General features: G+C 41.7%; 1 protein-coding gene across 12 annotated transcripts in view; it reads left to right on the top strand.

The window, feature by feature from the left end:
* The window catches only part of DLGAP1 (DLG associated protein 1), a 300,524-nt gene that overhangs the window by 246,049 nt on the left and 26,930 nt on the right, over positions 1-27,545 (top strand). For 10 of the 12 annotated variants that reach the window (XM_068993903.1, XM_068993902.1, XM_068993907.1 and 7 more), the window contains 2 exons: positions 1,237-1,610; positions 7,654-7,745. In XM_068993903.1, the coding sequence (XP_068850004.1) occupies positions 1,237-1,610; positions 7,654-7,745 (466 nt within the window). The remainder of the gene's footprint in view (positions 1-1,236; positions 1,611-7,653; positions 7,746-27,545) is intronic. The other 2 variants (XM_068993912.1, XM_068993913.1) reach the window with 1 other exon arrangement.

Genomic DNA, 27,545 nt, shown 5'->3' with positions numbered 1-27,545 from the left:
TCCTATGGGCTGCCTGAGGGCTGGTCTCCCACTAAGTGAAAGTGAAATTTACATTGCTCAGTCGCATCCGACTCTTTGCGACCCCATGTACTGTAGCCTACCTGGCTCCTCCATCCATGGAATTTTCCACACAAGAGTACTAGAGTGGGTTGCCATTTCCTTCTCCAGGGAATCTTCCTGACCCAGGGATCAAACCCGGGTCTCCCACATCGCAGGCAGACACTTTACCGTCCGATCCACCAGGAAGTCCAATCTCCCACTAGCGGGTGCATTTTTACAATATTTTACATATTTTATAATAGGAGATGCACGTGCAGTGTCCTCCCTCTCAGAAACAACACCACAACTCAGAACATAAGTTTATATAGTGAGCATATACCCGGAAAAGGGAAGGAAGGCAAGGAGGAGGGAGGGAGGGAAGAGAAAGGAAAAGAAAGGCAGGAAGAAAGGGAGGAGGATCTGAGTGCAGGTGAACACCATTTGCAGGTTATGACAGTGTGCTGGGGAAGGCAATGGCAACCCACCCCAGCATTCTTGCCTGGAGGATCCCAGGGACGGGGAGCCTGGTGGGCTGCCGTCTACGGGGTTGCACAGAGTCGGACAGACTGACGACTGACGCGACTTAGCAGCAGCAGCAGCGTGGCAGTGTGCTCAGCTCACCCCTCCCCAACCCCCTCCTTCCCCCTCCAAACCCCCTCCACCAGCACTTTGCCCTGTTCTCAGGGTTAGAACACACAGGCTCACAACCTCTTTGCTTTCTTCTTTTTTCCAATGTTCTTTTTTTTCTTCAATGTTCTTTATGAACCGCCAGAATCTTCTCCATGAGTTACTTTGCTCAGTGTTAGCTGTGGTTAATATTTTCCCAAGAAGGCAGACTGCCCCTGGCCTCATCTGTGTTACTCATTATTTCTCAGGGTTCCCTGTTGCCTGGGAAGATTTCTACAGATGGCCAGTCCTGTCTGTTTTATGTCGGTTCATATTAATCTCTGTTTCAGAAACTTCCATCTCAGAGATTGGTGTTTTTCAGTCCTTCTCCTTCAGTCCTGTGGGGGGTGTCACCTTTAAGGAGGCCCACATCTGCCCCCTAAGCAGGGACCTTAGTCTATCAACAGACCTGCTTTCACGTTCAATGTCTTGATGTGTTTTGTGGGCCCTAATATCCAATGGGTGTCAGTTACAGTATCAGCAGTTAAAACCCATGCAGAAATCAGTGTCTTTGTTTTCGCTGTCTTCCAGTGTCATCTTGCATTACAACATATAAGAAGACACCACCTCCAGTCCCACCCAGAACTACCACGAAACCTTTCATTTCTATCACAGCCCAGAGTAGCACAGAGTCGGCCCAGGATGCCTACATGGACGGACAGGGCCAGCGAGGGGATATTATCAGCCAGTCTGGACTGAGCAACTCCACGGAGAGCCTGGACAGTATGAAGGCTCTGACAGCCGCCATCGAAGCCGCCAATGCCCAGATCCACGGCCCTGCGAGTCAACACATGGGCAACAACGCCACCACCGCCACCACCGCCGCCGCCATGGCCACTGTCGCTGCAGAGGACAGGAAGAAGGACCACTTCAAGAAAAACCGATGCCTGTCCATTGGGATCCAGGTAACAGCCTCCCTTTCTTAAAAAAATTAATTAATTAGTTACATATTGGGGAGCTTCCCTGGTGGCTCAGCTGGTAAAGAATCTGCCTGCAATGCGGGAGACTTGGGTTCAATCCCTGGGTTGGGAAGACCCCCTGGAGAAGGCAACAGCTACCCACTCCAGTATTCTGACCTGGAGAACTCCATGAACTGTACAGTCCATGGGGTTGCAGAGTCGGGCACGACTGAGTGAGTTATTTTTGGCTGCTCTGGTCTTTGTTGCTGCGCACAGGCTTTCTCTAGTTGCAGTGAGCAAGGACGACTCTCCATTTGCCGTGTGAGGGCTTCTCGTTGCGGGAGCTTCTCTTGTTGGGAAGCACGGGCTCAGTAGTTGTGTTGTATGGGCTTAGTTGCTGCATAGCATGTGGAATCTTTGCGGACCCCTGGATTGGCAGGCAGATTCTTTTTTTTTTTTTTAAATCTTTATTGACTCTGTTACAATATTGCTTCGTTTTATGTTTTGCTTTTTTGTCCACAAGGCATGTGGGATCTTAGCTCCCTGATGAGGTTCGAACCTGCACCCCCTGCAAAGTCTTAACCACTGGACCACCAGGGAAGTCCCAACAACTTCACTTTCTGTCCTTTGAAATAGGAACCCAAAATAAGAAATGTAAACTTTTTGTTTTCCAGAAGGTTTGCTCTCTTGCCATTTTGGATGATGTAGCTATTGTAGAACCAGACTCTCAAATTATTGGCTCTGGACTCCCCTAAGTTAAATGTAATTTTAGGGAGTTCCCTGGTGGTCCAGTGGTTAGGACTCCATGATTTCACTGCCACGGGTGCAGGTTCAAACCTTGGTCAGAGAACTAAGATTCTGTAAGCCATGTGGCCGCCCCTGCCCGCCGCCCCCCCCCCCCCCCCGCCAAAAAAAAGTGATTTAAAAAAATTATGAAAGTGTTTTGTCAATAGACATGATTAGCAATTTTTTCCCAAAAATATTCCATTTTTAAAAAATTGAAGAATAGTTGATTAGCTGCTTTTATTTTTGTTCTTCAAATTGAATGTTGTGAGACAAGGGGATGATAATTAAACAAACATGGATGCAATATCAAACATGAAGTGCCCTCAATTCCTGATGCACATTTGGAGTCTCAAAAAAAGAGTGGGCATCCAAGAAAAACCTGGGTTGCTGGGTGGTGTTACTGTGTGTTTGATGCTACTGAGTAACCATATGAGAACCAAAATGGGAACTACTTCACACAGACGTGGGAGTGATTACCAGTGAAACCAAAAGGGACGGAGAGCGTGGAAAGCAATAACTCACATCACAGCATCGTGAGGGAAGAATGTGCGCCAGGGTCAGTGTGATTGTGGGTTGCTTAATCATACATGTCATTAAAAAGGCAGAGACTCTGGCAGGCTTCTCAGCTCACATCACTGTTTTCTGCTGCCAGGTGATAAGATCAGACTGATTCTTGGGCTGATCAGTTCAGCTTGGCTTACCCTGCTGGAAGGTTCCTTCCATCCATGTAGAAGAGTCATTCTTTCCCCCCTGCTTTTTTTTGTTGTGCTGTACCATTCTGCAGGTGCCCTTTGAATAATAACTTCCTGACATGGTGGCCAATAAATCTGTCCATGCTGAACCAACTCTAAGGCACATCTGAGAGCGGGCATGGGGTACGTTTTCACAGCGATGATGGATGTTCGCCATCCACTCTGCAGCGTCCACTTTGAAAGGGCAATTAGACTTTCTCTGGTAGCAACAAGTCAGATGCTTTTATGTAACCCACAGGTTACCATGGCACGAGCTGTCAGGCTTCCTACAAGAACTTGCAGCACTGGTGGCTTGGGACCAGGTGACCTTGCAGGAGGCCAGGGTCTGGAGCCAGCCTCCACCCACTCTCACCCCAACCACATTCCAGGAGCTGATTCCCTCCCACTGCCCAGAGGATTCTGAGGAGTGGGGAAGAGCAGAGGTCCCGCCTCTGTGTTGTCCCAGGCAAATTATTTCATCTTCCGGAGTCTGTTTTCTAATATAGCCCACCTAGGGTTATTTGGAGGACTGAGTTTACAGAATGCAGCTTTCTGTGAGGGTTTCAGTTAGGGATGATGAAAAAAGATTCTGGGGATAGATAATGCTGCTGGTAGTGCAATGATGTGGATGTACTTAATGCCACTTAAAATGGACACTTAAAACAGGTTAATATGGAGAATTTTATATTATGTCCATTTTGCTGTTGTTCGTTTACTTGCTAAGTCGTGTCCAACTCTTTGCGACCCCATGGACTGTAGCCAGCCAGGCTCCTCTGTCTGTGGGATTTCTCAGGCCAGAATATTAGACTGGGTTGCCATTTCCTTCTCCACGGGAGAAGGAATAACCAGTCAGTTCTCCTTTCTGGAGAAAATTAATATTACCAGTATTTGCATCTCCTTGCAGGGTTATTTTGCACACGTGCTTAGTCGCTCAGTCATGTCTGACTCTTTGTGACCCTGTGGACTATATAGCCCACCAGGCTCCTCTGTCCACGGGGATTCTCCAGGCAAGAATACTGGAGTGGGTTGCCATGCCCTCCTTCAGGGGATCTTCCCAACCCAGGGATTGAACCCAGGTCTCAGGCATTACAGGTGGATTCTTTACTGTCTGAGCCACCAGGGAAGCCCAAGAATACTGAAGCGGGTAGCCTATCCCTTCTCCAGGTGATCTTCCTGACCCAGGAATTGAACTGGGGCCTCTTGCATCTCAGGCAAATTCTTCACCAGCTGAGCTACCAGGGAAGCCCTATTTTGCGCATAGTCAACCACATATGTTTTATTTATACCCTTTTTTTTAACCCAAATATTAGCAGCATATACCTCTCACTAGTCTATATCTTGCCTTTTTTTTCACTTAACAATTTAAAGGTAATTATTTATCAGTCTTATTGTTCATTTCATTTAAAAGCTTCTATCTTATCACTTTCTAGGTCCACTGGTTGGTTAGGTAACTCTCCAAATAATAAAGCATTCATGCACTATATGACATCCAACTTGTATTATTATTATTATTAGCCAGTAAGATGGAACTATTCTGAAATTCACAGAAAATATTGAGAACAAAGACGTTGTTTCAGAGACTGCACTGCTTCTTGAATATATGGATATTTTAGTGAGCCAAAGAATTGTTCTTGCTCTTCTTTGACCCTTTTTCACAGCTACAGAAATTATTATGAGAGGACTGCAAGCTTTATATGGTTGTCTCATCCAGCCCCTACACCAGCCTTCTGGTATAGGCGGTATGATCACCTCTACCCTAGAAATGAGAACCCAACATCACACATCTTGTGTTGACAGAGCCTAGATTGTACCTTCACATTTATTTTTAATTAATTTATTTTTTATCTTTTGGCTATGCCACATGGCATGTGGGATCTTAGTTCCCTAAGCAGGGACCAAACCCATGCCCCCTACACTGGCAGCTTGAAGTCTTAACCACTGGACCATCAGGAAGATCCCTACACCTTCGCATTTAATGTGACCACATGATGCAGCTTCTTGGATGAAGAATAATAATAGAAGGCAAAAGGAAAAGAGGGTGCCAGAGGATGAGATGATTAGATACCATCACTGACTCAAAGGACATGAACAAAGTCCACAAGATAGTGGAATACAGGGAAGCCTGGTGGGCTGCAGTCCGTGGGGCTGCAAAGAATCGGACATGACTTAACGATGGAACAACAAGTACACTACAATATAGGCTACAAAATAGTCATCAAATTTCATTACACTGAAATCCAACTTAAATCTGAATCCTTCAGATATGTGAGATTATTACTAAGTCCTCGGACTCCTTCTCACAGTTTACCTTTTTAGGGTCAGAAATCTCAAATCTTTTCCAACATTTTAAATTTAATCTATATCTAATAGTTAACATTATAATCATTTACTTCACAACCTATGTGAACTTAGGCCAATTACTTAATAGTTTCCTCATCTGGAAAATAATTTAGAAATATGTTGCAGGATTAATTAAATCTCTGTCCTGAAAAAAAACTAAGAACGCCCATGGCAGATGATACAATTTTAGCATCGTTTGGATAATCATCTTAAAGGAGGATGGGCTTCCTTGGTGGCTCAGCTGGTAAAGAATACGCCCAAAATTCGAGAGACCTGGGTTTAATCCCTGGGTTGGGAAGATCCCCTGGAGAAGGGAACTGATACCCACTCCAGTATTCTGGCCTGGAGAATTCCATGAACTGTATAGTCCATGGGGTCACAAAGGGTCGGACACCACCGAGTGACTTTCACTTCACTTCGTTATTATCACTGTTACTTTTTTTGCTCATTCCCTGGTGGCTCATATGGTAAAGAATCTGCCTGCAATGCAGGAAATGTGGGGTCTATCCCTGGGTTGGGAAGATCCCCTGGAGGAAGAAATGGCAACCCAGTCCAGTATTCTTGCTTGGGAAATTGCATGGACAGAGGAGCCTGGCAGGCTACAGTCCATGGGGTGGCAGAGTCAGACACGACTGACTGACTAACATTTAAAGGAGGATAATACTAATAATCACTCAGCCCAATATTTATTGAGCCCTTAGTAGGCCAGGCACTATGCTTTGAACTTTACATATATTGTACCCATCAGTTTGTATTATAACCTATAAAGTACCAATGCAACAGCAACTATTATTATTATTTAAAAAAACTTTAAATAGATTACCCCACACACTATATGAGAGAGGTGACATTTGTCAATATCTGGATCTAAGGGGATTAAAGTCAGAGATAGATTTACTGGCAATGACTAAAGCTTAAGATGCAAATAAACTATGTGTGTGGATGTGGAGGGCAGCCCAGAACAGGACACAGCAGCCTCCTCTGCCGTCCTCGGACCCCTGCTTCCTTTCCTTCTCCTTTTCTCAGGGCATGGAGCATCCTGGTTCTTTTTCTTTTATGGTTGTACTGGGTCATTGTTGCTGCATGTGGGCTTTCTCTAGTTGCAGTGTGCGGGCTTCTCATTGCAGTGGCTTCTCTTGTTGCAGAGCACAGACTTTAGGCACATGGACTTCACAAGTTGTGGCTCTCAGACTCAGTAGTTGTGTTTTAGTTTTATAAGACTTACATTAAATTGTTTTTATTTTTAGAAAAGAAATAATTTATTAAGAAAAAAGATGAATAAGACTGATTGCTCTGAATAGTCACAAAATTTGTTTCATATTTGGGTTGGGTCTGATCTGTAACATAAGCTATCAGTTATATTTAGATATATTTTCTATATGAATTATAACATACACATAGCTATTTAGAAGCTATGGAGTGATATCCAAAGTCAATTCCTTAATTTAAGGGGGAAAAAATGAAGTACTCTACAATTTATCTTAATAAGTTTATAGCTAAATATCCCAGTATCAACAATTCTAACTACAATAAGTGAAATTTCTTCCTTCTTTTCTATTTTGTTATGTGCAAATTCAAAACTGTAAAAAGCACAGTCCCATGAGGTGAAAGTGAAAGTCGCTCAGTCATGTCTGACTCTTTGTGACCCCATGGACTGTAGTCCATGGAATTCTCCAGTCTAGAATACTGGAGTGGGATATTCCCAACCCAGGGATCAAACCCAGGTCTCCCTCATTGCAGGTAGATTCTTTACTAGTTGAGCCACAAGGGAAACCCAAGCATACTGGGGTGGGTAGCCTATCCCTTCTCCAAAGGATCTTCCTGACCCAGGGATCAAACAAGGGTCTCCTGCATTACAGGTGGATTCTTTACCATCTGAGTTATCAGGGAAGCCCATCCCATGAGGTACTTCCTCCTAATATAGTGCTCACAAGTAAGTACATCCTAACAAATCTCTGCAGGAATCAGACATTTATTGGGCAACTTAGGAGTGAACAAAACTGCATTTTATTAAGATCAGCAGAGTCAAAGTGCACGCTAATTATGTAGTGACACTGTTCATCAAATACACAAAGATTGAACGCATTACCAAACATTCCAGTAATACTACAGATGTTTCTAATGAAATGAGACTTTGTTTTTCAAGCAAGATGACTAAAATAGAGCACCTCTACTTGTGGCTGTTTCTTCAGGTGGATGATGCTGAAGAACCTGACAAAACAGGGGGAAATAAAGCACCCAGTAAGTTCCAGTCCGTAGGAGTGCAAGTAGAAGAAGAGAAATGGTGAGTCTACCGTTCATCCTCTTTCATCTTGATGTTGGCAAGTACAAAAATACAAGTATTTTTTCCCATGATAAACCTTCAATATTCAGTGATAATTCCCATTAGCTTCTGGGAGCATTAGAGGGTAAGCCTAAGTCAGTATTAGCTGTTCCTTTCTCTGTTAATACTGGAGACCATTTTATTTCTGTTTTAGCTAGAATAGTAGTGCATGCTAAGTTGCTTCAGTCGTGCCCGACTCTTTGCAACACTATGGGCTGTAGCCCACCAGGCTCCTCTGTCCATGGGATTCTCCAGGCAAGAATACTGGAGTGGGTTGCCATGCCTTCTTCCAGGAGATCTTCCTGACCCAGGGATTGAACCCGCATCTCTTATGTCTCCTGCACTGGAAGGTGGGTTCTTTACCACTAGTGCTACCTGGGAAGTCCCAGAATAGTAGTATTGGGGCCCAAAATAGGCTTCAATAGCATGATGATTAGTTTGAATTAAAATTACTTAAGGAACAGCCAATGCAAAGAATGATACCTTTACCTTCTCTAGAATCCCTGAAAGCAGGAAATAAATCTTCCACATGAAAGGTGCCCTTCTTGTACTGGGAGCTGGAAAGATATTGTTATCACCAGAGACAGGATTCAGGGCCGAGAAGCCTGCACTCTTGTTATTTCTTCATTAAATCATTACCCAGGTCCAAACTCTGCTTAAATTCCTTACTAATTAAACACCCAAACCTGTTTCTTTGTCCTGTCACTCCCTCTCAAATTTATTGCTTCTTTGTCTACAAAGTAAAAGGCTATTTGCTTTGGCCACTTCTTAGGTTCCATTTCTCTGCGACCTCTGTGCACACAAATTAAATTTTTCTTTTTCTCCTGTAAATCTGTCTTGTGTCAATGTTATGATTGGTCCAGCCGCAGAAACTCAAAGAGAGGAGCAAAGGGGAGCCTCTCCCCTCTCTGACGGCAGAACAAGCACATCCCGTTCACACATACATACGAGCATTGTGTGAAGTACCGCTGTGTCCCAGACTACTCCTCTTCAGAAAGCTTTCCCATCTTAGACGACAAGACGTTTTAAGAGAAGAGGACTTTCTCTCTCTTTTTTTTTCTTCCTTATTCCTAGAACTAAATAGTGGCTCATGTTTAGCATGTGCTCAAAGAATGATGAACAAAAGAACAAATGAGGAGTAGGAAGAAGACTTCCTGTCATTACGCAGACAGGAGTTTCTTTAGGGTGCTCTTAAAAAAAAAAAAAAGCTAGATTAAATTTTTTTTTTAAATTTATTTATTTTTGGCTGCACTGGGTCTTCATCGCTGCACACAGGCTTTCTCTAGCTGCAAGGTGAGGGCTTCTTATTGCAGTGGCTGCTGTTGCTTCAGAGCACAAGCTCCAGGGCGCACAGGCTTCTGTAGTAGCTCAGTGGATGTGGAAGACACAGGTTTAGCCGCTCTGCTGCATGTGGAATCTTCCCAGATCAGGGTCAGAACCCATGTCCCCTGCTTTGGCAAGCGGACTCTCAACTACTGGACCACCAAGAAAGTCCATTTAGATTGCTCTTTAAAATATGCTTAGAGTCTTAGTATCCAGAAGTAAGAAATTTAGAGTTTGAGAAGATCACTGAATCCAGAAGCTGAAGGGAACTTCTGAGGTCAGCATCTTCATTTTATAATGACGATTTGGTCCAGAGAGGTAGGTGAGTTTCCCAGTCAAACTGTGAGGACCCTGATGGATGGGACTATGTTTACTGATAACACAGAACCCTCAGCTTCCAGATCATGCTTTTCATATACTAAGTATATAGTTAACTGTTGACTGGATGGGGGTAAGAATGCAGTTATCATAGGAGAAAGAACTCTATATCCTAAATCAGGAAATCATTTCGACTTTGTCACTAACTTTTTAAGTGTTAATTAGGAGAAATCACTTAGATGTCATTCATCCATCCATTCATCATCTATCCAATCAATACATATCTATGGGGACTTCCCTGGCAGTCCAGTGGTTAAGACTTCAGCTTCTAAAGGAGTGGGTGCGGGTTTGATCCCTGGTTGGGGAGTTAAGATCCCACATGCTTCGAGGGCAAAAAACTGAAACATAAAATAGAAGCAATATTGAAACAACTTCAATAAATACTTCAAAAATGGTCCACATCAAAAAAAAAAAAATTCCATCGAATGTCTCCTATATGCAAGGCCTCATGTAACATAAACTTAAATCTGAGCATAAGCCATGTTTCAGTTCATGCAACAGGTCTTATTTTATAGTCTCTTAGTTTGACACTACCCTTGCATCTAAAAGATTTTCCATATATGTACATATAACATTTTATATTATTATATTTGATATAATTATACAATGCTGGAAGCCCAGATAATTGTTACAGTCCTTCTAGAAATTAATATGACAAAAATTGGTGATAATTATACATCTATCCAGATACCTCGACCCAGTAATTCCTTTTATGAGGCAATCCTAAATGAAATCACTCAGTGAAAGGGAAACAACTATGGAACATTATCTATTATTGTAAAAAAAATTATCAATTGTCAAATGTCAAGTAAAACAAGAATGCTTTTGTAAATTATAGCACATTGGCAAGACAGGCTATTATACAGCTATTAAATATGATTTGTAAAGAGGATATGGAAACATGGGAGAAATTCCCATGGTACAATGTTAAGTGAAAAAGAGGACATAATACCCACATACAATATTCACAAAGATGGACAAGGACTGAAACATAATCTGTAAAAATTGTAGATTTAGGAGTGAATTTTTCCCCCCTTTACTCTAAAATGTTTAATTATTATATCTACTTCAAGTTATAGTAATCATCATTTTCAAACCAACCTTCTGATACATGTTCCTTTCACGGTTTTAGAAAATGTTTTGAAAAAAATGTAGTGACTTCCCTGGTGGTCTTAATGGTTAAGACTTTGAGCTCCCAACGCAGGGGACATGGGTTCAATCCCTGATCTGGGAGCTAGATGGCATGCTACAAGGCATGGCTAAAAAAAAAAATTTTTCAAAAGAAAATGCAAACTTAGGAGATATGAAAGATCTCATGGTAAGAAAACACATTTCTCCTTCCCCCACTGGCCCAACTTGCTTGTTCTCCTCAGTGATGGTTAAGGGCACAGATTCCTGAGCAAAAGCCCCAAGATTCAAATCCTGGCACTACCACATACTAGCTGGGAGGCCTTGATCAAATTATTAAACTTCTTTGTGCCTTGGTTTCTTTATATGTAAAATGAAGATAACACGCAGTTTCTGGTCCACCAGGTAAAAACCTTAGAAGTCACCACTCTGTCGTCACAACTAAGAAACTTTTCAAACTGAAAAATCAACAGTTCTTCTTAAACCAGGCAGAGATGTGAGGCCACAGGGCAAATTACTGCTCTAAGAACTGGAGAGACACAGACACACAGAGAATCACAACTTACTGGAGTTCAGTTCAGTTCAGTCGCTCAGTCGTGTCCGACTCTTTGCGACCCCATGAACCACAGCATGCCAGGCCTTCCTGTCCATCACCAACTCCCAGAGTTTACTGAAACTCATGTCCATTGAGTCGGTGATGCCATCCAACCATCTCATCCTCTGTCATCCCCTTCTCCTCCCGCCCTCAATCTTTTCCAGCATCAAGGTCTTTTCCAGTGAGTCAGCTCTTCGCATGAGGTGGCCAAAGTACTGGAGTTTCATCTTTAGCATCAGTCTTTCCAATGAATATTCAGGACTGATTTTCTTTAGGATTGAGTGGTTTGATATTCTTGCAGTCCAAGGGACTCTCAAGAATCTTCTCCAACACATTTCAAAAACATCAATTCTTCGGTGCTTAGATTTCTTTATAATCCAACTCTCACATCCATATATGACTACTGGAAAAACCATAGCCTTGACTAGACGGACATTTGTTGACAAAGTAATGTCTCTGCTTTTTAATATGCTATCTAGGTTGGTCATAACTTTTCTTCCAAGGAGTAAGCGTCTTTTAATTTCATGGCTGCAATAACCATCTGCAGTGATTTTGGAGCCCAAAAAAGTAAAGTCAGCTACTGTTTCCACTGTTTCCCCATCTATTTGCCATGAAGTATGGGACTGGATGCCATGATCTTCATTTTCTGAATGTTGAGCTTTAAGCCAACTTTTTCGCTCTCCTCTTTCACTTTCATCAAGAGGCTCTTTAGTTCTTCTTCACTTTCTGCCATAAGGGTGGTGTCATCTGCATATCTGAGGTTATTGATATTTCTCCCGGCAATCCTGATTCCAGCTTGTGCTTCTTCCAGCCCAGCGTTTCTCATGATGTACTCTGCATATAAGTTAAATAAGCAGGGTGACAATATACAGCCTTGATGTACTCCTTTTCCTATTTGGAATCAGTCTGTTGTTCCATGTCCAGTTCTAACTGTTGCTTCCTAACCTGCATACAGGTTTCTCAAGAGGCAAGTCAGGTGGTCTGGTATTCCCACCTCTTGAAGAATTTTCCACAGTTTCTTGTGATCCATACAGTCAAAGGCTTTGGCATAGTCAATAAAGTAGAAATAGATGTTTTTCTAGAACTCCTCTTGCTTTTTCGATGATCCAGCGGATGTTGGCAATTTGATCTCTGGTTCCTCTGCCTTTTCTAAAACCAGCTTGAACATCAGGGAGTTCACGGTTCACGTATTGCTGAAGCCTGGCTTGGAGAATTCTGAGCATTACTTTACTAGCATGTGAGATGAGTGCAGTTGTGTGGTAGTTTGAGCATTCTTTGGCACTGCCTTTCTTTGGGATTGGAATGAAAACTGACCTTTTCCAGTCCTGTGGCCACTGCTGAGTTTTCCAAATATGCTGGCATATTGAGTGCAGCACTTTCACAGCATCATCTTTTAGGATTTGAAATAGCTCAACTGGAATTCAATCACCTCTACTAGCTTTGTTTGTAGTGATGCTTCTTAAGGCCCACTTGACTTTACATTCCAGGATGTCTGGCTCTAGGTGAGTGATCAGACCATCATGATTATCTGGGTCATGAAGATCTTTTTTGTATAGTTCTTTTGTGTATTATTGCCACCTCTTAATATCTTCTACTTCTGTTAGGTCCATACTATTTCTGTCCTTTATTGAGCCCATCTTTGCATGAAATGTTCCCTTGCTAGCTCTAATTTTCTTCAAGAATTTCTAGTCTTTCCCATTCTGTTCTTTTCCTCTATTTCTTTGCATTGATCGCTGAGGAAGACTTTCTTATCTCTCCTTGTTATTCTTTGGAACTCTGCATTCAAATGGGTATATCTTTCCTTTTCTCCTTTGCTTTTCGCTTCTCTTCTTCTCAGAGCTATTTGTAAGGCCTCCTCAGACAGCCATTTTGCTTTTTTGCATTTCTTTTTCTTAGGGATGGTCTCGATCCCTGTCTCCTATACAATGTCACGAACCTCCATCCATAGTTCTCAGGCACTCTGTCTATCAGATCTAGTCCCTTAAATCTATTTCTCACTTCCACTGTATAATCATAAGGGATTTGATTTAGGTCATACCTGAATGGTCTAGTGGTTTTCCCCACTTTCTTCAATTTAAGTCTGAATTTGGCAATAAGGAGTTCATGATCTGAGCCACAGTCAGCTCCCAATCTTATTTTTGCTAGAGTAGACACCCACAAAAGAAAGCCCCATGGGAACCAGTGCCAGGATAGGAAAACCTGCATGGTGATTGATGAACTGCTGGCAGCTCAGTGAGGACAAGTTTGACAGTCAGAAGCTTTACGGGGACCTGGTCATGAGAGGGCCTCCACAGTTCATGAGTTTCACCTGCAGCAGCTCTACCAGGTCCCCACAGTCGAAAGCAGAGAAGAGCCCCATCCCCACCCAGTGCTCCTGGAAGAAAGAGTAGGGAAGGAACCATTCTGAAAGATGCCAGAGTGTTCTGTTCCTAAAAAGCTCTGCCTGCGGGGGAAACTACCTTACCAGAGCCTAATCTTATTGTTGTTGCTCAGTTGCTCAGTTGGGTCCAACTCTTTGGGACCCCACAGACTGCAGCCCACTAAGCTCCTCTGTCCATAAGATTCTCCAGGCAAGAATACTGGAGTGGGTTACCATTTCCTTCTCCAGGGGATCTTCCTTGACCCAGGGATCAAACCCAGGTCTCCTGAATTGCCAAGCAGACTCATTACTGCTGAGCCACCCGGGAAGCCCAGAGCCTAATCTATTGGGTTTCTAATCAGAAGAGAGAAGGGAAATACCTAACCTCGGCCCACTCTTGCAAACTTGTACCACAGTGGGGAGGGGAAGGGGATGAGAAATACTGCTGAAATTCACTGTCCAAGGGCACAGGCTCATTGATTGACTTAATCATAGGGATAGAAAATGCTTCCCCTCACCCTTCACCTTACCACTGCATTTACTAAACACCTATTACTCACCATGGGCTTCCCTGATAGCTCAGTTGGTAGAGAATCCACCTGCAATGTAGGAGACCCTGGTTTGATTCCTGGGCTGGGAAGATCCACTGGAGAAGGGATAGGCTACCCACTCCAGTATGCTTGGGCTTTCCTTTTGGCTCAACTTTTTCCTTTTTGCCTGCAATGTGGGAAACCTGGGTTTGATCCCTGGAGAAGGGAAAGTCTACCCACTCCAGTATTCTTGCCTGGAGAATTCCATGGGCTGTACAGGTCACAAAGAGTCAGACACGACTGAGCGACTTTCACTTCACTTCACTTATTATGCACCACAGTTCCTTTTACCCACTACATCATGTCCATCTTTCAACAATGACTTACAAGGCATGGGTTGTCATTCCCTCCTCCAGGGGATCTTCCCAACCTAGGGATCAAACCCAGGTCTCCCACATTGCACATAGATTCTTCACCAGCTGAGCCACCAGGGAAACCCTTCAAGGCATACTAAAAGGTAAAAATACAACTTGTTAAGACTGAATAAACGTTAACCCAGAGGCATCTATAACAATGCTGGACATATCAGACCAGGTATTTTTTAAACCATGATTAAAATGTTAAGGACTATAATGGAAAGAGTAGACAGCATACAAAAAGAGATGAACAATGTTAGCAGAGAGATGAAAACTCCAAGAAAGAATAAAAAACAAATGCTAGGGATCAGAAACACTACCAGAAATGAAGCATACTTTTGATGGGCTCATTAGCAGATAAGCTACAGCTGAGGAAAGAACCTCTGAGCTTGAGGATGCAACAACAGAAACTCCCCATACTGGAAGCAAAGAGGGAAAAAAAAGCAACCCTGAGAAAAAATCACAAGAAAATATCCAAGAATAATGAGGCAATTATATAAGGTTTAACATACATAATGAGAACACCAGAAGGAAAAGAGAAAAAGGAACAGAAGCAATATTTAAACCAACAGTGACTGAGAACGGCCCCAAATTAGTGTCAGACACCAAACCACAGATCCAGGAAGCTCACAGAAGGCCAAGCAGGATAAATGCCCAATTCATCACAGCTGGACATACCATATTCAAAGAAAACCAAGGGAAAAAATCCTGAAAAAAGCCAGAAGGAAGACATTTTTCTTATGGAGGAGCAAACATAAGGATTGTATGTAACTTTTCCTCAAAAATCATACTAGTAAGAAGAAAACAGTGAAATATTTAATATCAAAAGATAAAAACACCAACCTAGAATCCTGTATGCTGTGACACTATCCTTCAAAAGACAAAAAAGAATAAAAACTTTCTCAGACAAACAAAATTGAGGAAATTTGTAAATGTGTAGATCCAACTTGTAAGAAATGTTAAAAGAAGTTCTTCAGAGAGAAAGAAAATGATATAAGCCAGAAACTCAGATCTACATAAAGAAAGGAAGCGCATCAGAGAATAAATGAAAGTAAAATAAAAACTTCTTTGTCTTATTCTTAATGGATCTAACAGGTAATACTTTGTTCAAAACAATAATAGGAACAATATATATGAATATCTTATACTCTTTAGTAGAAGTAAATTGAATGACAGCAATAATACAAAGGATAAGAAGTAAGATTAGGGCTACTTAATTATTATAGAGTATGTTCAATACTCTAGAAGTGATATAGTATTATTTGAAAATGAACTTGGACCAGTTGTAAATCTACCAAGGCAACCACTAAAAAGAGTAAAAACAAAAAAGTATAACGTATGTGCTAACAGGGAAATATGCGGAAGACAAAAATAGGAACAAAGGACAAGGAAACAGAAATCTTGTAGAGATTAATCCAGCTATATTAATAATCACTTTGTCAGTGGTCTAAATACACCAATTAGAAGACAGAGGTTGTCAGAATGCATAAAAAATAATACCCAACTTTGTGTTATCTATAAGAAATCCATGTTAAAGACACAGATTAAAAGTAAGGTGATGGAGAAAAATATACTGCATTCAGTTCAGTTCAGTCACTCAATTGTGTCCAACTCTTTGAGACCCCATGGACTGTAGCACGCCAGGCTTCCCTGTCCATCACCAACTCTTGGAGCTTGCTCAAACTCATGTCCATGGACTTGGTGATGCCATCCAACCATCTCATCCTCTGTTGTCCCCTTCTCCTCCTGCCTTCAATCTTTCCCAGTATCAGGGTCTTTTCCAATGAGTCAGTTCTTCGCATCAGGTGGCCAAAGTATTGAAGTTTAAGCTTCAGCATCAGTCCTCCAATGAATATTCAGGATTGCTTTAGGATTAACCGGTTTGATCTCCTTAAAGTCCAAGAGACTCTCAAGAATCTTCTCCAACACCACAGTTCAAAAGCATCAACTGTTCGGCCCTCAGCTTTCTTTACGGTCCAACTCTCACATCCATACCTGACTACTGGAAAAACTATAGCTTTGACTAGATGGACCTCTGTTGGTAAAGTAATGTCTCTGCTTTTTAATATGCCATCTAGGTTGGTCATAGCTTTTCTTCCAAGGACCAAGCATCTTTTAATATCATCGCTGCAGTCACTATCTCCAGTGATTTTGGAGCCCAAAAAATAGTCTGTCACTGTTTCCTCATCTATTTGCTATGAAGTAATGGGACCAGATGCCATGATCTTAGTTTTAGTTTTCTGAATGTTGAGTTTTAAGCCAACTTTTTCACTCTCCTCTCTCACTTTCATCAAGAGGCTCTTTAGTTCTTCTTCACTTTCTGCCATAAGGGTGGTATCATCTACATATCTGAGGTTACTGATATTTCTCCCAGCAATCTTAATTCCAGCTTGTGCTTCATCCACCTGGCATTTTGCATGATGTACTCTGCATATAAGTTGAATAAGCAGAGTGACAATATACAGTCTTGACATACTCCTTTCCCAATTTGGAACCAGTCTATTGTTCCATGTCCAGTTCTAACTATTGCTTCTTGACCTGCACACAGAGTTCTCAAGAGGCAGGTAAGGTGGTTTGGTATTCCCACCTCTTTCAAAATTTTCCACATTTTATTGTGATCCACACAGTCAAAGGCTTTAGCATAGTCAATAAAGCAGAAATAGATATTTTTCTGGAACTCTCATTTTTTCGATGATACAATGGATGTTGGCAATTTGATCTCTGGTTCCTCTGCCTTTTCTAAGTCCAGCTTGAACATATGGAAGTTCACGGTTCATGTACTGTTGAAGCCTGGCTTGGAGAATTTTGAGCATTACTTTGCTAGTGTTGAGAGATGAGTGCAATTGTGCAGTAGTTTGAGCATTCTTTGGCATTTCCTTTCTTTGGGACTGGAATGAAAACTGACCTTTTCCAGTCCTATGGCCACTGCTGAGCTTTCCAAATTTGCTGGCATATTGAGTGCAGCACTTTCACAGCATCATCTTTCAGGATTTGAAACAGCTCAACTGGAATTCCATCACCTCCACTAGCTTTGTTCATAGTGATGCTTTCTAAGGCCCACTTGACTTCACATTTCCCGTACGTCTGGCTCTAGGTGAGTGATCACATCATCGTGGTTATCTGGGTCATGAAGATCTTTTTTGTATAATTCTTCTGTGTATTATTGCCACCTCTTCTTAATATCTTCTGCTTCTATTAGGTCCATACTGTATTAATACTAGTCAAAAGAAAGCAGGAGTGAACTTCCCTGGTGGTCCAGTGGTTAAGAATCCGGCTACCAATGCAGAGGACATGGGTTCAATCCCTGGTCTAGGAAGATCCCACATTGCCACAGAACAACTAAGTCCGTGCACCACAACTACTGAAGCCCGCGTGCCTAGAGCCCATGCTCCACAACGAGAGAAGCCACCACAATGAAAAGCCTGTGCAACACAATTAGAGAGTAGCCTCTGCTTGAAGCAACTACAGAGAAGCCCTCAAGCAGCAGTGAAGACCCAGCGCAGCCAAAAATAAAGTTAAAAAAAAAAGCAGGAGCCGCTATATTAATATTGGACCGAGGAGCCTTCAGAATAAGAAAAATTATCAGAGATAAGGAAGGATATTACATTATATTACATATAACATGAATAAATCTCTCTAAAGAGTGAAGTCTCAAGAAAGCAATTATACCATCTTTTCTTTAAAGATAAGAGAAAATCATCCTAATTTTTTAAATGTACTTCAAACGTTTCCCCTGCAGTTAGCAATTCTATATCACCGAATTCATGCCCTGACGCTTGTCCATATCTGTAGGAATGTTAAACATTATATGCCTAATAGCAACCCCAAACTTCAAATGAGCTATTTGTATCATGTTATTAAAAAGTTAAACATTTAATAAATTATTGCTGTTCCCCAGTAAACTGAGTAATTTCTTTTAAATACATTGCCCCAAAGAGCTGGCAGCCCCAATTTTGGTGGTGCTTAAACTTCCAAACCATACCCTTTCTTGAAGGTCATTATGTAGTTAACTGCTATGAAATAAATAAGCATTAAAAATTGATGTTAATGATTGTTTTCAACCTTTCCATAAGAAATTTGCTGTCAAGCAGAGATTGCTTGTTTCTTCTATCTCTAATTATAATTCTTTTTATAATTTTGCTGGTAGTCATTTATTTAAATAGGATCTTAAAATACCAAACTGGATAGATGAGATTTCTTAAAGACAGCTGGGAGTTTTTTAAAATATTTTAAATTATTTTTAAATTATCTAGTGATAAGGATAAGATTGTTGTTTTCACATTGAATGGCTATTACAATCCATCTCCCACTTTCCCAAATAAACAGATTGATGAATGACACTAGTCTAACAAAAAGTGAAAAAAGAAAGAAAATAGAGCAAGAGAAACAAAGAGATAGTGCAAAGAGAGGAAGATTAAAAGACTTTGTAAGATGGGCTTCCTGGTGGCACAGTGGATAAGAACCTGCCAGCCAGTGCATGGGTTCCATCCCTGGTACGGGAAAATCTCACATGCCTTGGAGTAAATAAGCCCATGTACCACAGCTACTGAGCCTATGCTCTAGAGCCATCAAGCCACCAACTACCGAACCCCATGCACCCCAGAGCCCAAGCTCAGAAACAAAAGAGAAGCCACCAGGATGAGAAGCCCACCTACCTCAATGAAGAGTAGCCCCCGCCTGTTGCAACTAGAGAAAGCCCACACAACGAAGGCCCAGTGCAGCCAAAAATAAAAGTAAATAAATTTAAAAAAAAAAAAAGGACTTTGTAAGAGGCTGAGACTCAATACCACTTTTTGAAATCATCACGATTTAGGAACTAAATCTAACATAGCAGAGTCCATCTGGCTGATTCATCTCTTAAAAGATAGACTTGTAAATTCAGGGTGCTATTCAGTGCTCCCTATTGAAACAAAAGAAAAAGTTAGTAACTCATTACTAAAAAGATAAGATGCACTGATAACCTATCTACTTCAAGAAAAGAAATTCAAATGGAGGATCACATATCTTCCTTACTTATTCGCAGGCAGGGACCATGCACAGAGGAAGGCTGTCTGGAGGTCACTAGTTTAAATGCTATGGCAGCACCAAGCCAGGGTTGATGAATCCATGGGGTTTTGAAGCAAGACTTCAAAACTTCCTTTAGGCTAATAAAGCAATGTCTCCTCTCCACCCAACATTAGCTGTGTGCTTTATGTGCTCAGTCACTCAGCCGTGTCTGACTCTTTGCAGCCTCTGACCATGGAATTCTCCAGGCAAGAATACTGGAGTGGGTTGCCATTTCCTCCTCCAGAAAATCTTTCCGACCCAGGGATGGAATCCTTGTCTCCTGCATCTCCTGCACTGGAGGCAGATTCTTTACCACTAGCACCACCTGGGAAGCCCCCAACATTAGCTCTCTGTCCCCAGTTCCTGTTTCACAGGTCAGTCAGTAGGATTACTCGATAGAATCCACATGGCATATTTTTGCTGCTCTGCAGGACTGATCCTAAGCAAAGTGGATCAACCCCTCCCCTAGGAACGCTCCCCTCAGCTGTGCTCTATGTTCTATCCCAGGCCCTCCAAGCATCCTGCCTCCATTCTCTCCCATTCCCTGGACCAGTCCCCACAAGTTCTCATGAGGTCTTCCTGTCTTCCAAGCTGATAATTAGCAAATCTAGTAAACCAATCCTTTCCATTGACTAAGATGAGAAAGCTAAAAGGCTCCCAGGGATCTCCCCTTTCTTTCCAAGTAACAATTATATTTCAACAGTAGTTCAAACTAGACTTTCTTACCTTAGCCCATGACTGAATCAAAGACTCTTAAGAGTGGATACACACAGGAAGAATATTATTATTTTTATTATAAAAATAGTATGCAGAATTACTGAGAGAAAAACATACAGCAGCATGTTAACAGTTTATAACTCTCCAATGAACTCTGGAGCAACTGAAAAAACTGTGATTATATGCATGGATAGACAGATATCTTTTTAAGTATTATATGACTTAGCGACTAAGCAATGACAATACTTTTTCTATAATAATTGTGAATCATTAAGTAATCTAGTTAATGACAAGAAAAGTAAGATATTTATATACTATGAAAATTTATAAATTGCAGAAATAAAAATAAAAATTTCCATAATCCTACTCATTAACCATGAATTAATAGAAGGGTATACTTTTACCCATGCTTTCTCCATGAACGTTTTGAAAGTTGTTGAAATCATCTTTTGTAAAAAATTCAGTAATATTTTAAAAATCAACTAATATTACAACAAAAGTGTTCTCATTACTAAAAACTCATGACAAATACTTCTTTTAATAGTTACACCACATTTAAGAATATGAGTTAAATTTCTCTCCCTGTTGAATATGTGCCTTATTGCTAGATTGACTTTTGATTAAAGGTGGTGAAAAAAATATACACACATCGATTTTTGAGGCCTTCTGAAACTAAATGACAGTAAAAGGATTTTGTGTTTGTTTTGGCACAAGTTGTGGAGGATGAGAACAAGAGAGGAAAAAATACAGCAGCAGGATTGTGGGAGCTGGAAGGCAGATAAACACATGATAATTGGCTTAGGTGACCAGAGAAAGCTGAATCTAAAGCTAGCCATGCAGAAATCTAAGATATAATTCAACTTAAGTTTCTGAACCTACAAAAGGCGTGGGCATTGACAGCACTGGGCATAGGGCTGGGGATGAGCTAAAACTGCCTGAATCTGCAGACAGGTGACAGATGGCTCTTCCCTACTCTGGCAGGAAGCTGGAGGTTTCCCTTCAGAGGCCAAAACAAACAGTCCTGGGTCTGGAAGACAGGCAAACAGTTGAGAGCAGGGTTGCTGTACTGAAAATAGGAGGATAAACGAAAATTCACAAACAGAATATCGAGGCACCTGCCCTAAGTGTTCTATGCTCTCTCGGCTCCCAGGATCCCAGCAGCCACAGACATATTCCCTCTACATAGGTGTATGAACAGCCTGCAGTGGAGGAATGGGCCAGTCTGAGCCCAAAGAACCAAAGAAACTGCCATCAGGGATTCTGCAGTTAGATCACCCAACACTGAGGATCACAGTGAATGAGCCTGTCTCCAAAGCACAGACTTCTCAGGAGGCTTTTTCTATGACTTTCGAGGAGCAGACAGCTAAGAATCAGCAAACTCACAGAGACCAGAGAAAAGCCATGAAAGGAGAACCAAACATTTTCAGGAAAATCCATAAAATTTAATTTTTTTTTTTTTAGAGAAAAGAGAGGAAGGTTAGGCAAGAAGTCCCTGTGAAGGAAGTGGAAATTGATGTGGTCCCTTACAGAGCATCTTCCTGTACACCTGGTGGGGAATGGAGAGGTGGGGTGGAAAGAAAAGGGCTCTTAGAAATTAAAAAACTTAACAGAGAACTGGAAAACCCAACAGAAGAGTTAAAAGATAAAACTGAAGACATTTCTAGAAAAAAAATACAAAAGGAAAAAAGCAAAGAAAGAAGTAAATATACAAGGACTTCCCTGGTGGTCCAGTGGCTAAGACTCTGCATTCCCAATGCAAGGGACCTGGGTTCGATCCTTGGTCAGGGAGCTATATCCCATGTGCTACAACATGTGGGACCTGGTGTAGGAAAATAAATATTTTTTAAAAAAGAAGTAAATATGGAATCCAGGAAACAGGTGATCCAGCACAAGAAAGGGGAAAGGGAAGTCTCAGGATGATGGAGAGGAATCTCCTAACAGTGGTGAGGCAGGTCTGGTGAGTGGCCGGGTGAGAGGGGACAGGTCAGAAGCCGTTAAAGATTTCTTTAAGAAGATTGGTGGAATTCCTAATCTGATCCATGGAGAAGACGCTTATACACCTGGGGCAATTTTGAGGATTAAGTGTTAAGTACATAAAATTTATGTTCATAAAACTTCCCTGGTGCTTCAGATGGTAAAGAATCCGCCTGCAATGTGGCAGACTGGGTTCAATCCCTTGGTTGGGAAGATTCCCTGAAGCGACTAAGCACAAGTACACATAAACATTAAGCACATTTTTAAAAAGAAGAAAAAAATTGTGCAGGAAGTAGAACTTCAAACTACCTGTGTGCTCAGTCGTGTCCAACTCTTTGCGACCCCATGGACTGTAGCCCACCAGGCTCCTCTGTCCATTGGATTCTCCAGGCAAGAATATTGGAGTGGGTTGCCATTCCCTTCTCCAGAGGATCTTCCTGACCCTGGTATCGAACTCAGGTCTCCAGCATTGCAAGCAGATTCTTTACTGCTGAGCCATCGGAGAAACCCAGAGAACACATCCATCACTCCCCTAAGCCTCCTCCTGTCCCTGGATTGTGATTTCAGTGTCGTAGCTAAGAAATCTTTAGCTAATTCAAGTTAACAAGGTTGTTCTATGTTTTCTTCCAGAATGTCGTTTTAGATTTTATGGTCTAGGACCTATATTTCAAGTAACTTTTATACATGGTGTGAGGTATGGATCAAAGCTTAATTTTTCCATATGAATATCCTTTGAACCTTCTCTCAAATATTTATTTATATAAAGAGATAGATATAATTTTGCCTTCTCTGTGTTGTTTCATTGATCTAATTATCCATCTTCACACTGATGCAACAATGTTTTGGACTATTGTAGCTTTATAGTAAGTCTTGAAATCAGGTAATATAAGTCCACCAACTTCCTTCTTTTTCAAAGCGCTTTTTAAATTTTTACAGCTATTTTTAGGTCCTGCACATATTTTGTCAGCTTTACCCACTGATATTTTGTATTTTTCTTGCTGTTATAAATTTATTTTTATTTCCATTTCCAATTGTCCATTATTAGGTCATGTAAATACAATTTATTTGTGTGTACATAAGTCTTTTACAGTTGTTTCAGAGAGACGTGTAAATCAATTCAGTCATTCTTACTCTATTCTTGGCCAGAAGCAGAAGTCATCAATGTAGGTTTTATTTGGCCTGTGGATGGGGTAAGCCCAGTTATCAGCACTACTCTCTGGTTGGAAGGTCATGGAATATACTGGAATGTATGGAATCATAGGGAGAAAAAGAGCATTCCAAACAAAGAGACCCAAGTTAAAAGTAACTTTACCTTTCTATAGCTAAAGTTTTTGAGTTGGATATAGTGAACACCTATACCTTTTTTAGGTGTATGTTCTCTGATTCAACATTCCAGCAGTGTCCCCTCAATTTTGAAAGAGCATTACACACAGATGGAAACTCTTTCTTTTTTAAAAATTATTTAGCTGCTCTGGGTCTTAATTGAGGCACACAGGGTCTTTAGTTGTGGTATGTGGGATCTAGTTCCCTGACCAGGGATCAAACCCAGGCCCCCTGCATTGGGAGCTTGGAGTCTTAGCCATTGGACTACCAGGGAAATCCCAAGATGAAGACTCTTAGTTGATGTCTAGACCCAGTCTCCTGGGTTTTATCTTTCTGTTTACTCCTGTATTTCCCAGGTCACTATATTGCCCTCATAATCTCTAGTTCAGAAACAGGAGACAAGTGTGGATAAACACGCAGTACAGGTTCTAGTCTCCTGTCCCCATCCCAACTCAACTACATTTTATAAGGTTAGATATTTGTGATGTATTTTTTAACAATTTATAAAGCAGTCATCTTTGGTCTTCACAACTGAAAGGGTTAAGGGGAGCTGAAAGCTTCAAAATGGTGTGCTTTGGGGTTATTTATTAACATTGTCAAAATGACAAATGGACATGCACAGAGAAAAGCTACTGGTCTCACAGCAATTTCTGCCAAGAAAACTCCAGAATGTTATTTTCCTAGTGTATGTGTATTTACTATTTCCTCCTATGTCTTTGTAAGCTACTTCTTAACTGGCTGGCCTCTTTATCTGGAGATCGTCCAAGTGAGAGATAGTTACTGAAAAGACTATTTACTTTCAGAGCCAAGGGAACCAGAGGAGAAAACTTATCCCAGAATAAATGGAGAGTAAGTCATTTTGTGGCCTTTTCCTCCCTCATCAACTCCTCGATCCCCACCATTTCCTTGTTAAACAGGTGAGGCTAGATGACAGTGAATGTCCAGGGCAGTCAGTCAGTCAGTCAGTTCAGTCGCTCAGTTGTGTCCTACTCTTTGCGACCCCATGGACTGCAGCATACCAGGCTTCCCTATCCATCACCAACTCCCGGAGCTTGATCAAACTCATGTCCATCGAGTTGGTAATGCCATCCAACCATCTCATCCTCTGTCATCCCCTTCTCCTCCTGCCTTCAATCTTGCCCAGCATCAGGGTCTTTTCCAATGAGTCAGTTCTTCCCATCAGGTGGCCAAAATATTGAAGTTTCAGCTTCAGCCTCAGCTTTCCAATGAATATTCAGGACTGATTTCCTTTAGGATTGACTGGTTAGATCTCCTTGCAGCAAAAAGGACTCTCAAGAGTCTTCTCCAACACCACAGGTTAAAATCATCAGTTGTTCAGCACTCAAGCTTTCTTTGTGGTCCAACTCTCACATCCATACATGACTACTGGAAAAACCATAGCTTTGACTAGACGGACCTTTGTTGGCAAAGTAACATCTCTGCTTTATAATATGCTGTCTGGTCCAGGGCAGGATGTGCATATTTGGAGGTGTGTGTATGCAAAGGAAAACAAGATCTTTCATCTATATTTCATTTATGGTATGGGAATGGGAGCAGATGGATTTGCATAATAGCCTCTGGCCTTTCTTATTCCCACTTGGTAGAACCATCTCCTTTTTTCCTTGTAACACAGAGACCCTCCAGGACACACTTAATGTTTAAGGGAGGAAATGCTGACATTAAAATGTGCTTTTAGGCAGTTCCCTAGCAGTCCAGTGGACAGGAGTCGTTGCTTTCACTGCCAGGGCCCTGGGTCCCATCCCTGGTAGGGGAACTTAGATCCTGCAAGCCATTCTGAGCAGCAAGGAAAAAAAAAAGTGCTTGTGAATGACACCTGCCATTTCAGCAAGTTTGTGAACGCACAGATGGAACACAAGTGTGGAAGGAAAGCTTGAGCGCCCACTGTGGGACCTGTTCCCTATTTCTAGAAACCAATGCCTGCTTTTGTTCCATCACCAAAATTACCTCTATTCCTATACAGTTCTGAGTTTTTAACATCTCCCTTGCTTCACATGTTAAAGCTTCACACGTTAAAGCCTCAAACTGGCAGGAACAAGCCTTTGGGAAAGGAGCATTGTTCTCTCTTTTAACACTGTGTCAACTGCTACAAAAGACCTCTTTTGATCTTGACTGACTTAAATATGTAAACATTTGGGCTTGCAGCGATTTGTGCCTTTTTGACTAAGCAGGATGTTAAAAACAAAAAGCCAAAATCGAGGCAGCATCTTCTGACAGCCTGTTCAGGGACCAGAGACTTGGCAAGACCTTTGGTAGTCAGAAACATCCAGCATCTGCCAACCCAGAGGCTTTGGATCAATCCAACTGCTCTCCGCTTCCCTGGAGCATGGCACCAACGAGCACCCACCCTCCCTATTATACTCAACAATCTCTTTTCTTTGCCAAGTTAACAATACTATGGCCTAGCCAAATAGTTCCTTCAGGTACACCTGAGTTTTAAAGGTGTGGTATTCATGCATTTCAGATTTCAAAAGCCTGGAAACTGGTATAATTCCTTATATGCCTCATACATTTTCTTTCTTCCTTCCTTTTTCATTCTTTCCTTCCTGCCCATCCTCCTCCTCCCACTTCCCTCCATCTTTCTCCTTCTTCCTTTTTACATGCTTTCCAAGATAATTTACTTTGCAAAAAGAAAAATTACCATCTGACTCACAAGCCAGTAGCCCCCATTTGACCCCATAACAGGATTCAATGAAAGACAACTGTAAGTGAGACTTCTCAGGCTTTTGTTCGTTACCTGGGGTCAGGAGCCAACAAATGACCTAATGTTCTCGTGGCGGGGTAGGGGGAAAATCGTTCCTTCTGGGGCATAGTCAGCTCAAGGATGTTTTGTTGAGGCTCCCAACTAAGGTTCCCATGGCAACAGTCTATCAAGGATACAGAACCTGCCCGGCTGGTACTAACAGGAGAATGGTAACAAGCGGGGCCCTCACAGACACTGTCAGCTGATACCAAGCCCATTCTCATCATTACCATTCCCTCCCTTTTACTTGAGAAATGCGTTACAATTATTTGGCCCAGAGTGAGTCTTCATGTAGAAAACCTATTCTAATTTTCTTTGCTTAAAGAGAGCTTTGGGCAAAAGGATAATGAATGTGGAGGGTTTTAAATGACCAATGGATGCTTGTGTTGAGTAGTTTTAAAATCTGTCAATAGGACTGTGCTAATCACATTCAAATGGGGAGCAGGACACTTCCAATGAATTTGTGAACAAGGGCTACATTACCCATAGGTTCCTATGTGCTCCATTCTAACTGACAAGAAAGACTGAATCTCTTTGTTAGGGTGTCTTAATTCTTGATCTCAATCTCATCACCTCCCTCACCATCCTTTCCACCTGTCTTTTATATAATGAGACATCTTGGATTTTTACATCGGTTAAGTACCATTTCCCAAAACACCAAGATACTTGAAGGACGGTATCTCCAAATTCCTTGTGTATTCAGCCTTTGACAGGAGGTACAGGAAAAAATGTGTAAAAAAGAAAGAACAGCAAAGGACTCACGTTTCTCTCTTTGAAACTAGATTTAGTCCTGAAAGGTAGCTTTTATGTGGATAGGACCCATGGAATACAGGATTCTCTAACAGGTGTGACTGAATTTCCCTAAGATAAGTTTATGACTTGTTGTTATTCAGTCACTCAATCATATCCAACTCTTTTTGACCCCATGGACTGCAGCACGCCAGTCTCCTCTGTCCTCCACTATCTCCTGGAGTTTGCTCAAATTCTTGTCCATTGAGTTGGTGATGCCATGCAACCATCTCATTCTCTACCACCCTCTTCTCCTTTTGCCTTCAATCTTTCCCAGCATCAGAGTCTTTTCCAATGAGTCAGCTCTTCACATCAGGTGGCCAAAGTATTGGAGCTTCAGCTTCAGCATCAGTGCTTCCAATGAATATTCAGGGTTGATTTCCGTTAGGGTTGACTGGTTTGATCTCCTTGCTGTCCAAAGG

The sequence above is a fragment of the Capricornis sumatraensis genome, chromosome 21 (genome assembly GCF_032405125.1).
Source record: "Capricornis sumatraensis isolate serow.1 chromosome 21, serow.2, whole genome shotgun sequence".
NCBI lineage: Eukaryota > Metazoa > Chordata > Mammalia > Artiodactyla > Bovidae > Capricornis > Capricornis sumatraensis.
This window is presented reverse-complemented; position numbering and strand designations above follow the sequence as displayed.